Source organism: Trachurus japonicus, chromosome 13 (assembly GCF_045865225.1).
Source record: "Trachurus japonicus isolate A0001 chromosome 13, Traja_1.0".
Classification (NCBI taxonomy): Eukaryota; Metazoa; Chordata; class Actinopteri; order Carangiformes; family Carangidae; genus Trachurus; species Trachurus japonicus.
Window position 1 is genome coordinate 19646040 of NC_140919.1, and position 16228 is coordinate 19662267.

The 16228-nt window shown below is 39.7% G+C and overlaps 1 protein-coding gene across 1 annotated transcript in view; it reads left to right on the forward strand.

Annotated features, from left to right (window-relative positions):
* The window catches only part of pcp4b (Purkinje cell protein 4b), a 33585-nt gene extending 23260 nt beyond the window's left edge, over positions 1-10325 (forward strand). The window contains exon 3 of the mRNA XM_085795283.1: positions 9588-10325. Coding sequence (XP_085651409.1) covers positions 9588-9718 — 131 coding nt within the window. The 3' untranslated portion in view covers positions 9719-10325. The remainder of the gene's footprint in view (positions 1-9587) is intronic.
* The last annotated feature ends 5903 nt before the right edge of the window (positions 10326-16228 follow it).

Here is a 16228-nt window from a genome sequence, read left to right on the forward strand (position 1 = left end):
CCTGACCTCAGGGCCTTCCCTCAGAATCAATCATGATCTGACAATAGCTCAGACATCAGTTTTTGCATCTCTGACATACAGTATGCGATACCCTGGAGCTATCAGTAGGAGCCAGGGCTTTGCATCACTAGTATCACTAACAACTCTCTTCAGAACCAAGAATACAATGTACAGCAAAGCTCTCATACATCACTTGACAAAACCGAGGCTTATTCTCAGCTTTAATGTCCTAATGCGGCCAAGTAAAATAACACAAGACAAAACTGAGATGACCATCAGCTTCTCCAAGTCCAACTCTCTGATGATTGCCTCCCTGAGCAGTGATGGACCGCCTGTATCAGTGTAGTCCTGAGGGAAATAAAGATCTGCTCCTGTGCACTGAGTGCATTACAAATCATGTTTATTGTTGAGCTTTCAGTCATTAAACCTATCACAGTGAAGGAAATAAAGACTTCAACGAGAGATCTAATATCTTCCCAGCTTTCACCTCTTGTAAATCATGACAGTGATTTGGTGCGTCGCCATGACTCAGCAGCACATCACTACGAAAAGAATCAGCTATTTTGATTTGATAAAATACTTTGCAATATAGGCTTACTTTAAATAAAATAAGGCAACTGAGTTGTTCTAGCTTTAAACTGAGCATTTTACTTATCAGCTTGACTGAATCAAATGATTTATCTGACTTACAAAAATATTGGAGGTCTAATTTTGAAGTGATAATAAATTTATAATGAAATTCTCCACATAAGACCTCAAACAACAGCAACACTATATTCACCCAGAAGCAGACCTTGAGCAGATGCTGTAGGTTATTTCAGCTGGGTCCACAGCTGTCAAGTCAAAGAGCATGCAGCCTATAGCCCAGGCCTAGGCTACTTGTCTGTTGTACAACTGTTTTCTTCTATTCTGCACTATTTTCCCATTGTTTAGGCAAGTTAATCTTTTGTATAAAAAAATAGTTGATAAAAGAGAGCTCAGTGAGTTGATTAGGTAGGTTATAGGCTGTTTTCTAATTATTTTTGTCCTAATAGAATTTCAGTTCAATTTGATCTGATTCTGCCTCTTCAGCTTACTGGCCCATGTCGCTACAAACCTGTTAGTTCAGTAAGGTGATTCTCTAAAACTCAAATATTAGCCTAGCCTACTAAATGTAGGCTATTTGAGGTAGGTGATAAATATTTACTAACAGCAAAGATAAAACAGTATTTGCTAACAGAGTGCGAGTGGTGACAGCTTACCGTTGTGACGTGTAGCCTACGTAGCCTAAAACTTCCGGTTCTTTCTTCGTTCCTCCATTATTTATAACTCCCTCAGTCCATAAGGCTCAAAATGTCACAAAAATCAAAAGGTTATTGAGAAAAAAGTATTCCGGGTTATGAAGAAGCTCGAAGGAAACGAAAGTAATTTTTTTTTCCCCACTCTGGAGTCACCTGTGGTAACTGGACACAATATGGCGGCCTGCATGTAGCCTAGGCTTTAACGAGCGTACAGTGCGCATAATGCCCAGCAGCAGTCAAAAAAGTCATGGGGCCTATCGTTTCCAAACCACCTTTCCATGGTCCCAATCAACAAAAAGACCATGACAGGTGTGGATATGTGAATCTGGCTGAGATGTAGGCTACTTCCCGCTGGTTTACGAAACCTGTTTGTGTGTGTGTGTGTTTTTTTAATTAACTTTATTTATAATGTGACGCTCACGTGTTATTCGAGGTAATGTGTCCACTGAGTGTTGCCGTAGGCGGCGAAAAGCTTTATTTCAGACACAGGTCCATATCACAAATCATACAGTACAAAAATGAAAAAGAAAGTACAAAAATACTAGAATAGTAGGGCTGCATGTTGTGATGCGCCCATAGGAAGAAAACAAAAACAAAAACAGGCACTGCAATTAATCTACTCCACATAGTGTCACATTTATTAGCCTATTTTGACATTGAACATAGGCTACAACGAGCTGAACAAAAAGCTCTCAGTTTAGGTCTTGGACAGGACAGTAGCCAACCTTCCCAAACTTAGACAGAGATCAGGCAGGATTTTGAAAAATTAAACCATTAAAATAATATAGGCTAAATAGCTAAATTGAAACAATATGGGATTAGAAGAAGAAGAAAAAATCAGATATTCGTTTATAGTTTCCAGTCATGTGCTTTTGACCTTTTATTCATTTGAGAGACCATTTCTGGTGCATTTCACAATGAAGGATTTAGTAAAACAGCATTTATGTTGGCCATAGTAGCCTATATTTTGTTAAGATGATAACATTTTCAATCAAATAATTAATATAGACTTCTTCTTGATGACTTTTTGCTGAGGGAGAAATTGTTATCAGTAGAGATGGGTTCCATTAGATCAGACAAGGATTTCCAACTGAGATTCAGAGGTGTCTTAAACAGCTATAACCTGTTTGAAAAGATGCTTAAAAAAAGAAAAGAAAAGAGGACGTTTTAAACCATCTGAGGCGACCACTGACCTTCTTTGAAAAAAATTAATTGGCCTATTAAACAGAGTCACCATTCAGCGGCATTATTCACCAGCAGCGATTAATGGGATCCAGTTTACCTCGAGCAGTTGACTGAGATGAAATACTGTGTTTTAGGAGTCTAATTTTTCATTGCCTGTATGGATTCAGCTCTGCCTTTCTATTCACTTCATAAAAAGAGAAAGCAGAGGGAAATACACAGGCAGTAGGCTACTCCATACACACACAAACACAAAGCACTCCTTTGTTGTCTGACCTTGACAATTAATTTGATACCTGGAAAAACTGCTTTCCCAGCATGTCTTAAGTGTGTCTCTCAATATAGAAAGACATTGGGAGTGAGATGGAGAGAGAGCACTCTCTCCTAGAGTGGGCGAGTGGGCGAGGGAGTAACACTGCTATTGACTCTCGCCCACTCTGCAAACCCCCAGCACACAGCACAACACAGTCTTTAGAAACAACCTCTCACAGGCTCAAGGACGGCCACAGAGAGATGTATTCATATTCACTCAAACTCATTCTGTGCTGGGTAGGTACAAGTACACGCAACCGTGACACACCTCAGTGATGAAGCAAAAGCTGTTTACCTGGCAACAGCAGAAACAGGGACGCTGGGGGATGGAAGAGGTTTTCTGTAAAGATAACGGCACAAGACTGAATGTTTGTCAAGTGGATGCAATTGAATCAGATTTTTCTGCTTTGCTGCGTTATGCCTCTGATTAACTCAAGCAAAATATGCAAAATACAAAGTGTACTGGGGACATTCAGAGTCAGGGGACAGTCAATGCTATTGTGGATGATGCTTATTCTTTGGGAATATAGAAGTAAATAAGAAAGAAGGTTATTTTGCGTTTCGGATCATTGGTGGCAGACATATTCAGATGCTGAATACCACAGAGCAATACCACAGAGTAAGTTAGATAAGGAAAGTGCAGAAACATTACCAGCAAAATATACAAAATATCTATGAACAAAAATTAAGGTGATTTTTCCTGATTTCCTGTATGCAGTTAGTTCATTTTATTTTAATTACGTACATCCGCATCATAATGTGCTTTTCAGCAGCTCTAATTCTGTCAGTGCACCAATATAAATATGTTGCACTCTCAACTCAGCTTATTTGTATAAAATCTGCAAAATAACCAGTTACTCGACCCATCTCATAATTGTACTTGAATAAAAAGTAGAATATTTCCCTCTGAAATGAAGTGGAATTGAATGAGAAAGAAATACTCAAAATAACAGTTCAATTTCCATTTTCCACAGTCTCTTGCTCCTAAAAAGCCTTTTAGTCCTCTTCTGTGACATTGGTCGCCAGGGTTGGAGTCCAGATGTTGTGTATTTGGGCCATATGCTCCATATGTTCACTGACCTCATGAGTCCAAGTGCAACACAGACTGTTCCTGCCACTGCAACAGCTGGGGCAGCACAGACTTACTACAGCTTTACATCATATACCGTGCAAGCCGCTCTGACGGGGAACATCAAAGGATAACACTTGGCAATCGTTTGTTAAGATGCTATCATATATGACATAATCACCTGCTTATTCATGCGGGACATTAGAAATGAAAACTGCTCTATTTCTTTATGTAAATTGTAAGCTTTCAGAGCACTGTCAAAGAACAATGTGGAAACTGTTACACCAACAGCACCTCCCCCCTCGTTCCAAACAGGCACAGGCGCAATTTCAAATTGGCTCACCTTAGAGATCAAAGTCATCCTTTTATAATTAGATTGCGACAGGCTCTCAAAGTGGTGATGACCCATTTCTTAGGCACTTTTTTAATTAGGTATACTGTACTCAATTATAGCTATAATGAATTTGTCTTATTCTGTCAGATATTGTTAGTAAATGCAGACCGTGTTGCTGTTTCAGAATCATTCAGTGCTAGAAAGAGCTGAAACCTCACATTTCCTCTGTGGGTCTTTGAACATCCCACGGTTTCTAGTTTCTCTTTCCAAATGTGCAACCACATCCAAGTAGGTTACTCAGGCACTTCCTCCCTTGAGCCAAAGTAAAAGATGACACATAGTGAAAAACCAAGCACAAAGCACCAATCAATATAGAGCTGGTCCTTCATGTGTATTTGGATATTGATCGCCATAGTCTCTCTCATGCTTTGCTGCCCCTCCGGTGATTCAAAGCCAGAGGGGGTCATTGACTTTCACACAGTGACTTTCAACTGTAGACAAACAAACACTTGGAAGCAGGCACCCACATTCCTCTATACAGTATGTACATGAATACATAAACTTCAATACATGGTGGAGGTATCTTCTCTGAATGCACCGCACCAAAAACCTTTTACAAAAAACAGAGCATAATTTGTGATCTAGAGCTTGGAACCAGTATAAAAACAATATAGAACAGGCAAATAAAATAAAATGAATGAACTCTCACACATACAGATGTATAAAAGTCACACTTAAATAAGTAAAAAAAAAATAGGATTCAGTGAATAAAACTTTGAGATTTCTTCTGACACAGTTTACATTTCATGACCAGTGGAAAAACTGTTGTTTCCCTAAAAGTTACATTATGTAAAAATGCAATATTGTCAAAATTACCTGCTACCATTGCAACAGCTAATGGATGCATTAAAAAAAACCCGCTCTGTTCTATTCTTCTTGTTTTATTTTGTCAAACAGAAATATCAAAAGATTTTACTTTCTTTGTATTTCACTTGAAAAAGATGAAATGGCTGTTTTTCCACGCACATTCATCTGAAGAATTAGAGTCCAATCCATGACGCAAGAGACGCAAACTTTGTCCTCATTTATGTGGAGATTCATTTGTAGAGAGACAAGCTCTGTAAGCACGGCTCTTGCCGTCTAAGACAGGTCATGTCTTTTATGACAGAATCCACTTAGAGTGATTGTTTACTTCCATTTCCACTCATTCACTAGATGAAATTGCTGATGGTTTTGATTGTCTGCAGTTTCACTTTTATTGCAATTTAAGAGTGAGAAAAGCAGCAAACCATCGTGTTACGGCATCTGCAAATGTCAAAGGCATTTTGGTTTTGTTTTGTTGCCAGAAAAAGTATGAAAATTATTTGTCAATAATCAAGTTACATCATTCTCAATTTCCACAAATCCTTCTCATGGCTGAACTGGTTTTAAGCAGTGAAATCAATGAAACGTCCTGGCTTTTCCCTGGGATTCTGAGCAGCCTCTAAAGCCGTTTTGAATAACAGCCAACCAAGGATGTTCTTATCATGTCACTTAGGAGCCCAGTCCATCTAAACTATAGATAGATGTGCCAACAGCAGAGGGAGGTAATTCTATTGGCATGTAACCCTCAATTTTAGTGGCTCTTACACAACAACACCACAGGTAAATATGTGTTTCTCCTCCCTACTGGAGGCACAGACACGATGATCTGTCAGCAGATAATTACTTGTGAAAATGAGACTGTCCTTGTGCAAACAACCAGCCCATATTCCTCTGAAGCCAGAGTCACATCTTATCACGGCGGCATAAGTCCACATAAGGTTAGGCCTCACGGCCTGAAATATCACAAAGGTGTTTTTCACAATATGTAGAAGTTCATTTCAACCCAAACAAAAAACGTCTTCTAAACCTAACCATTTTGGGTTGTTTTTTTTTGCCTAACCTATACTACCTTATGTTTATCATTCTTACCATAACAACAAATGCCTCCTGGAAGCGGTACAATGGGTCTTAACCCATGGCAGGGACAAGTGACCTATATGGTTGTTTAAGTCGGAGGATTTATTGGTAAAGACAGTGATGCTTAAAAGTGCTGCCAGAGGTAATAAGTCTGATAATCCATTTTGTGTGTGTGTGTGTGTCAAGGAGGAGATGAATCCTCAAACTGCGGAGAATGATGAGAATGAGAAATCCATCATTGTCACATTCAGCCGCTGCCTCCTGTCTGACAAAAACTGATGAAAATCTGCCCTCAGGCCTCAAAGCCATTGTCAAGATGATGATTTGCCTCTTTTAGATGGATGCATGTAATTTCTCTGAAATATTAAATTAGGTTTTTGAAAGTACAGCAACTAAAGTCAAAATGTTGAGAATTGGCTGCACACATAGAATAAATGTTGCATTAAAGTTTCAAACTTCTACCACAGATGACTGTGCTTTTTATCTGGATGAAGTTGTTGGACAACAAATGTAATACACATTTTCATTTTCTATTGTCTTTATTAAATCAAAACTTAGTTTGTGCTGTGGCAGCAAACTGACGCAGTTATCTGCAGTGGAAAACTAGTATTTTTTTTTTTTAAAGTAAGACAATATAATAACGCTGTGGGATTAAAAAGAGACTTTTTCATCAGTGAAACAGTTCACTCACTGATTCACTGTTGCACTTTTCTCCCTATGGACGGACACAGATGTAGCACAGCACTAAAGTCGGCCTTGTATTAGCTGATTGAAATCAGCTGTTTCATTCATGTTTCGCAATCACTGCTTCACTCACAGCTGACATGCCCATCAGTTGACTACTGTAGTAGCATTCAGTCATACAGTTATGACACTCTGACGCTTCTCCCTATTACCATACGATCACATTGTTTCAAACACAATGTGTCCCTGCTGTGATGTCATGTTTCTGATGCAGAGAATAGATAAATTATTGATCAGACTGATCAAAAACTACAAACAGAAAGCTGACAAAAGTGTCTCCGAGTGATTAGAAAATAATAAAAAATATCCCTTCCCTGCCGTCACTCTCCAGACATCTCTCCAAAAAATGTCACCAGCTTGTAGAACAAAGATTATGAACATGTCTGCGGTTGACTCTGTGGAGGACACGGCTCAATAGCTGATGCTACTGGGATGAAAACAGCAGGCATTAGAGTGTTGGAAAATTCAATATCAATTAATGCAGGACTCAAAGCTCGGCTTGACACAGCAGTTAGCGTTTCCTCCTTGAACAGCGAGAGAGGGAGGTACTCCAGCTCAGCCCCAAGGGAACCCGAAGATTAGCTGCAGAGTCAATACATGAGTCGTCTCTGCTTTTCTGCTTTCAGTCCCCACCCCCAACTCCCAACCCCCACTCTTCTATCAGTGTTTGTCATGCTCAAACTCAAGCAGATCAATCTATTGCAGTGGTGCTGTAAGAATGACAGAAACACCCCTGCTGAGCGTTGTGGAGAAACAATTAGTTATTAAAATGGTTGAAAAAGTTTTTACTCAGTTTGATCATCACTCGTCCTACGCAGAGTAGACTGGAAATGGTTTAATAGGGAGTGATAAAAGGAATCTTTTATAAGCCACAATGAACAATAAATAAATGAACAACACAGTTTTGTCTTTGTGTGCACATTACAAAAGCATCCATTCAAGTTGCGATTTGTTTCTTTTTCTCCAATTATTAATTTTGCTTTTCTTTTCTTGTAAAAGTGCTAAATTAGTGGCCATAGATTTAATATGAATTAAGTTATAAAATTGCAATAATGAATCACAGAAATAATATGTGTTAATGACAATTCTACATTATGTAGGAAACCCTCCAATACTAAAAATATGTGTCACACATAACAAGTGCAAATGTTTAAGCACAGATACAGATATCCTCTGACCTCTGGTCAGTTGAGTGATTTGTCTTGTGAATTGTCTAATAGAGTTGGGACTGGGTTCTTCTGCTGTTCTACTTCTCCACACTTCATTGACCAGGAGATAAAACCCCTCTTCTTTCCCTAATGCCTTGCTTGTGTCAGTTTTTTCTGGGATTACAGTCGTGTCCTCGTCGTCAATGCTGGCTGAGCTCCGGGGAGGATTAAGAACTAGAGATCAATTTATGCGTTGGCTTTTGACCTGGGAAACAACTGCTCAGACTCCCCCAGGAGCTCTGCTCCACTATCATGAGGATTGGGGTTTATGAGAAATGCTATTGGGGACTTTTCACTAACACTATGTTGTATTTCTGCTGATTTGCTGTGACAGTATTGAGAGTTCATTTTCTGAATGAACCAGTAAATGAGTTCTTGTTAAGTTTGTGAAACCAGAGTTAGTGTCATTTACAGTAAGAGTGTCATCATGCAGTCTGTGGTCGAAATCTCTCTCGCCACTATCTTAAAAATGTATTTCCCCCTGGCAAGTGTGTAGTTAAAAAAAATGTTATTACAACAATATATCTTATAGTAATACTCTATGCTCACTATGCCTTAAAGGCCAGCATACCATAATGAAATCGACCTTTCCTGAAATCTTGCCCCCCTTAGTTACTCTCACTATCCGTTGTCAAGCTTTGTATTGTTGCACGGCACACAATGAAGTTTAAAATGAAAATGATGGCACAGCTATTACTCAACTTTTTAAATGCTTTTTGAAACTATGAGAGCAAGGCAAAAGCACTAGGTATGTTACTTTTGCCTGTTATAATGGTAGCAAACATCAGCTAAGTAAACATCATCTTGAGAATTCCTCTGACAGACGTTTTAGTGTTTCCAGCTGACTTCTTTAAAAATTAGATTTTTCTTAAAGGAATCTTGAATATGCACTTAAAGGGACAACGAGGAGTTTCTAATCGGTTAGAAAAAAGTCTCACGTTAATGTGGATGAATCTCCGCTACCCACACTTGTTAATGGGCCCATTTTCGATAAATATATCATTCCGTCTCTATCGTTATTTTGTTACTATTAGTGGTGGCGGAGATGCTGGTCGAACCGACCAGCGTTTCTTTACTTTCAGTTTCGCAACGAGTCATGAGAATAACGTAGCTGAATCGCCGTTTATGGTCGGAACTACGACGGTATGTGAACCTCTTTGAACCTCTGACTTTAATTATTGATAAATGAAAACATGAGTCCGTCTTGCGCCGGTCAAAAGAATTTTACGGTGCGCGCGGAGGCTCATAAATGTAGTGTGAAAACGCTTCGCTTTTCCAAAACTCCTCGTTGTCCCTTTAAGGGTTTTAGGGAAAGCTTAAAAGAAATATACCCCCCAAAAAAATCCTCCAAACTTTTTAGGGAACATCCCTCCTTAACAGCTTGAGCTCGCTAAGCTCTGGTTGGACGGCCACTGCTTGGGGAATGTCACCCCCACCAGACTTGTGACTCAGCCAACTCTTAAAAAAAACAAAAACGCTGCTGTGAGTCACATCCATTCTTTTCATTTCCCTTCCAGATGCGTCCAAGACGGATGTCCCAGAGGACTTTGACATTGACATGGAGGACCCCGAGACCGAAAAGGCGGCGGTCGCCATCCAGTCCCAGTTCAGGAAGTTCCAGAAGAAGAAGCGTGTCGAGAAGTCCTAGTGAGCGCCATGTTGCTCTGCCACTGTGTGTAGAGACGGCAGGTGGAAGTGACAGCACAGTGACGATGGTGTGACATTTGCATGTAAACAAATTCATACCTGTTGGAACTCCAGGGGTTGTGATGGGGTCAGGGGGTAGAGAATGCAATAGTCTGTTAATCATATAACATGTCTGTGAATTTTCAATTTCCTATTATTATAATGACTATTATTTATTATTTGACTGCTGTATCAATAAATAAGTAACAGACAAAGTTATAGAGATCTGGTTTCTGTCCTGCCATATATGTTCCATATTATATCATGAAGTCCAGCTGGTGTTTGTGTTAGAATATGTTTTTGTACTTAACCCAGCCTCATAGTTACTGTATACCTGCACCATCCCTTTCTGTACTGCCTAGGACTACATTTCCTAAATCACCTGTGTTCGTGGGAAGACAAGAGGGAGCATACGCTGACGTTAGAGAGAGAAGGTTGTTTTCAGGAAACGTAGCCTGGAGCTTTCCATCCTGAACAGAATATTTCACCCAGAGGCATTTTTCTTACCCGCATGGTACTATCAAGCTGTGTATCAATGTACATTGAATAAATAAAGACTCTGTGTGGAACCTGTGTACAGTGTATGTAAATATAAAAAAATCTGACAAACGCCCCAAGCTACAAATGTGGCTGCTGTGTATCTGACATTAACGTAGTATACTCTGCAGGGACAACAAAGGGAATAACAGTCACCAAATGCACATAATACAATGCAATGCACCTGCTCATTCCTGCAATTACCCACAACAGCCGGTCATATGACAGTATAGTGCAATGCAAGAAACATGTAGATACAATCAGAAAAGTGTGATCAGAATTTGGTGTCAACAGTGCTTTATATCCTTATATCAACAGTGCAGGCTGCTGCTGGTTTAATGGTGTGGGGAACGCTTTCTTTGCTCAGTGTTGGCCCCTTAATACCCATCAATCATGGTTTCAATACCACAGCCTGTCGGAGCATCAGCGATGATCATGTGCATCCCTTCATACACTGTCTTTATGAACATGACAGTGATTGGCAGCATGAATCATGAGCTGACAAATCTGCAGAAATTATGTCACGCAATCATGTTGACAAGATTGCATCACAATCACACATCACAATCGTAAAGAGATTAACTGAGAAAAAAAATGGTTGGACATTTTGAGAGTAAAGCGAGGCCTTAGCCAGTATTAGTGTTCCTGATTTAAAGTGCTCAGTGAGTGTATAACAAACTATAAATAGAAACCTCTTCAGAATGAGCTCAGCTGAATCTATTCCCTTCTCAGCTTGATGACCTTCTCCATGTGGAGCCAGGCGAACTGACTGATTCCCACTGAGCTTTTTTTCAGCTACGGGCAGAACGACCCAACAATATACTGTAGCTACACCTGGTTTCATTCGCATATATATCAATTCAGCATAATAGATTCACAGTTCAGAATATGAAAAGGCTATTTGTTTCCTTGAGCTTTTAATACAAGCTTGAGTCTTAAAATATCATCTGTTCAACTAATTTGTCCAGCTGTTGCTCCGTCCTCCATTCTTCTTCACATACAACTGTCACCTGAACCCTTTTAAAAGTGATCAGTCCCATCATTATACAGTATACTGCTCACATACATCATGTGATCCTAATCATCAGCTTGCATGATGAAACATGGGAGAGCATGGGCTAAAAAAAAACATGCATGTAGCCTGAAGGCTCTATATTTCAAAGGAATAACATACCAGCATGGCAGCACGCTGCATCTTATGTCATTTATTTGCTGGGTTTCCAGCAAGCGTATACTATTCATATTTCATGTACTATTTTGTAGAGTATAGTATATATAGTTCACTCTTGGCCAGACTACTGACAAGAGGCTTTGCTGTACGGCCCCAACTTTTACACAGGCATGAATCCGGCCCAGTGAATCCTAATGACAGTGATATGCTCTGACTTTTCCTCTAGTGCCATTATGACTTTGACATTAGTGATTTGGGGTGAAATGTCTTGACAGCTGTTGGATCTAATTTGTTCTGACATTTACAATATGTTTCCCCCTTGGATGTACTGAATCATTTTTTCAATCCCTTAATTTTTCATCCGGTGCCATCACCAGCTCATCATATTAGTAATTTGTCCAAGGTTTATGAACCAAAACCTGTCACATTTCCATCAGCCTCGCAGAGCCAGGTTATACTGTATTTTATGACACCTGAGGTGATTCAGGTCTGGATACAGTATTGCTCTTAATAAAAGAACTCAGCTACAATCTAAACCTTGAACCATCTGTTAAACATATACAGCAGACATACTCATTATACGTGACTATAATCTAATCCGGACAAAGTTGCTTGACACTTTATCCTGAAGGGTGTCAAGCAAGTGAGGAGTTTAAACTGTCAGAGGTTAGGATGATCAGGATCATGACACTGTATATGGGAGGGTCAGTTAACTGCATTATAACACGGTCAGTATAACAGGGACGTGATCTGTACTGCAGATCGGCTTTGTAATCCTGGGAAGATTAAACTGTCATGGCAAGCACATCTGATTTCTTGATATCCACGGCCAGATGTTTTACAGTGCAAAACAGACAGATGAACAAAAGCCTCAGCATCCATTACATTTCAAAATTCACATAAATCTCAGAGACATCACCAAACTTTGCTTATGTTTAATTTCCCTGCTAATAAATCAATGCAAAGGATGCTCAGGACCACTGTCTTGTTTCCTACATGGCAATAGTGCATTGACCTTTAGATTTCCAGTGAAGGTCACTGTCTCATGGAAGTACAGGACTTACTGCAGTTGCTTGTTTGTTTGCTTGCTTGCTCTATTTTCCATCCAGATGACTGCTAACTAGGCTGCTGCCATGTCACCCCAAGGCCCAAAGAGAATAGTAGTCTGTCCCAAGGCTGCTCTGCTCTTTCTTGTGTTAGTGTAAGTCTGTGGTACGGATAACAGAAATAAAATCATGAAATTATGTAGATACTTTCTCTTGATCTTGCATGGTAATAAGACTTTCTTCTCTCATTTCGGCTTCTTTCCTCTCTTGTTCTCCTCTCTGCTCCCAGCTCTAGGGCACAGACAGATTGTGACGTTGACAGCGGACTACATGTCATCACCTCTGGGTGCCCTCGTTGTCCCTGAAGTTTTGGCTTGAAAGTGTACCTCTCTTACATCAAAATTTTAGATATATTACACCGATATGGTCTCTGGACATAGTTGTTCTATTTTGAAATCCATGCTCGGAGTAAAGTCAACAGAGACACCTTTCTTCATCCTCTAGACACAACAGTCCACCACTCATTCATCCAGTCAGAGTAAATACAGCAGGGATGTACTACAGACTATTCTTGGGACAGAGACCAACCCTGCTGCAGATTAAAATATGTTGATACATGCAGTGAAACTATTACGGCGAATATTTGCACATGCACAGAGGGTGAGATTGTGAAATTCACTGTGCGCCTTCTGTTCTGCCAATAAGAGGAACATCACTCCGACAGACAGCAGAAAAAAAATAATGATCGAGGGTACAGAGTTGCTCATGAATGAGTTCAAAATGATTGTTGCTTCTTGATGTGGTGCATTATGATGCTATTAGAAGATGGTAAACAGTGGCATTGACAGGACACACATAGTCAGCAATAACACTTAAACTGTGCCATTCAACCCATGTTGTATTTGTATTAAAGTTACAATAAAACCAGTAGCAGAAGCCTCGACCGTTGACAAATGGTAGGTTGGGACAGGGCTGGAACCCAGACATGGTCCTCTGCTTCTGTAACCCTTTTGCTTCAAGGGTTTCTTTTGCTCAGTTAGTAGTTAGCTGAGTAACAAAAACCCTCGCCATCAACCACTAATCAACAAGGCGTTTCCATCTGCAGAACTGCTGCTTCTTCATGTTTTTTTCACACTTATCGACCTAAAACTCTAGACACTCTTGTGTGTAAAAGTTGCAGGAGAGCAGCCGTTTCAGAAAAACTCAAACCAGCCTGTTTGGCACTAATGGCCAGATTTCCCACTTTATGATGTTTGATGGGAACATTAACTGAAGCTACTAAGCTGTATCTGCACGGTTCTATGCATTGCACCGGTACCACATGATCGGAAAAGTGCTTAAAAAAAAAAAAAAACTAGGTGTACTGTAAGCACAACCACAAGGTGAGGACGCACAATACACAACTCTTACATGCAAAAAAACGATGTAAACAGAGCAACTGGTCAAACAGAGAAAATGTTGACCTACTTACAGTACTAGAGAGTGAAGATGAACTGTCACAAACAACAAAGAGCAAGCAAAATAAACACACTGGGAAGAGGAAGCCCAATTGGACACAGGTGCAACACATTAGGGGTGGGGTCGACAATCACAGGAGCATGGGAGGCAGCGGAAATCTGTAATGAGAGGGAATAGTAGACACCAAAATAAACCAAAAAGTGAAAAACAAACTTGAAGAAAACAGAAATCATTGTATCCTGGAAAACTAAGACGGGTCTACATTTACCCTACTTGTTCTTGGAGTGGAGTGGGAATATATAGTCCATCAAATAGTATTTGCCCTGCTCCTCTGGTGTAGCACAGGCAGTGATGAATACAGAGTTTATGGCGTCTCATTGTTTTCTTTGATCGTGTCCACACAGCCACAGAAATCAAATTCACACTTTGTGGTTACTGAGAAAAATAAATCATCCGTAATCTAATGAAAACTGACATCTCTGTGATTGGTTCACACATTGGTGCACACTTCAACTTACATATGCATTTGAATGTATACACTGGGAAATAAGTGTCCGTACAGATTTTACGGACTTTACTGACCCTCACACACATGGCACATCCATTTTTTTTCTTCCTTTTGCGTCATGTGACCGGCTGATGGTATTTCCTGTAAGACGGTGCACAGATGGTCCTGGTCGATGTGGAGGAGGATGACTCCACTGGGCTCGATTCATGAAATTTACATTAGTCATTAGTTTCCTGTCACACTAACAGTAACATAAATTTGATCTAATAACCAAGGTTGTGGGCCTGTTAGCCGAGAGTGAGGAAATTCACTGTCAAATGTAACAGCCTAGCGTGTGCGCAAATGACTGATGCTTCTTCACTCCGCCGTACACTAACTGTAAAAAGCTTTGAACTCATCAGTGCAAAGCATCAGCAAATCTCCCCTCTGCCTGTCTCTGTTGGCTACATGCAGCATTTTGTTTGGTTTTTCACTGATAAATCTGCTGCTATGATGAGAGAGGAAATATAGTGATGATGGATTAAATGGTTGGTGGCTACTTCTCATGGTTGAGAACAAAGAATCTGACAGACTTAAAAAGAAAGACAGACTAAAACTTTATATTTGTATCTTTGATGTCAGAAACAGAGGCAGATGCCTGGAGTTGGTTTTAATGTTTTCACATGAAGCACAATTTTGTGCTGGTGGTCCACTCAAGTTTTAACAGATGAAGTAAATCCGAAAACAACAGAAACTTTCTGTAACTATAGGATGAAAGGAAAATTCTGGTTGTTTTTCCCACAGGTAGCAATAAAGGTAGCTACAATAGCCAATTCACTTTGAATTATTCATGTAACAAAACCTTGCTTTGGAATAAAATACTGGTAAAAATAAGAAAAGGGTCCCTTTTTCTTTAATTCACCATCAGGTGCCAAATTGTGTATATTATACCTCGATATAACAAGATCTGCTTTGACTCAGGAGATTATATAGTGATTGCCAGATACTTAGTGTCTGTATTTAGTCATTGTTTTAATATTTGTTCTATGCTACATAACCATCAGTGAACTGACAGCTGTGATCAGCTGATCCTTCCAGGAGTGACATCATGTACTCTACAAAGACATCATTCAGTACATATGTGCAACATATAAATGTATTTATAATGTTTTATCATATAATATGATGAGTATAACGTGGCAGTATTACAGTGTTACCATCAATTTCTGAGGGCGATACCCATTAATCTTTTATATAGTGTTTGGTGTTTCTAGTGTTAACCATGGTTAAAGTTGCAGTATAACTTACACCAGTGACATGGAGAAACAAAACCAATACTTCAAACTGGTTAGGAGTAGGCTATCAGCTCAGTTACTTGTTACTGTTGCATGTAGCTGTGTTATGGCCTCACCACACATTCACACATGGGCAAGCCCCTGCTTCCTGTGCAATTGTGCAGATAAATGGTAAGTATAGCACATGTATTTATTACGTTATTAGTTAAATTATTGATCCTGTTTACATAAGGATTACTAGGCCAGAATAATAGGTGAAGTTAATGAAGTGAGCCCTGAAGCAATATATTTTCTCTGTTGTCTTAGCTGGCCAGTGAGCAATAATAGATAACCCGGCAAATGGCTCATGGGATTTTCATCAGTAAAAACATCTTAAGCCTCAGGGCGAAGGTAACGTTCAGAAGCAGCTGATGACCAGTGACCCATGGCTTTAAGCGTAGATACAGGGGTGACAGTTGCTCCAGATGTAGCTGCTCCA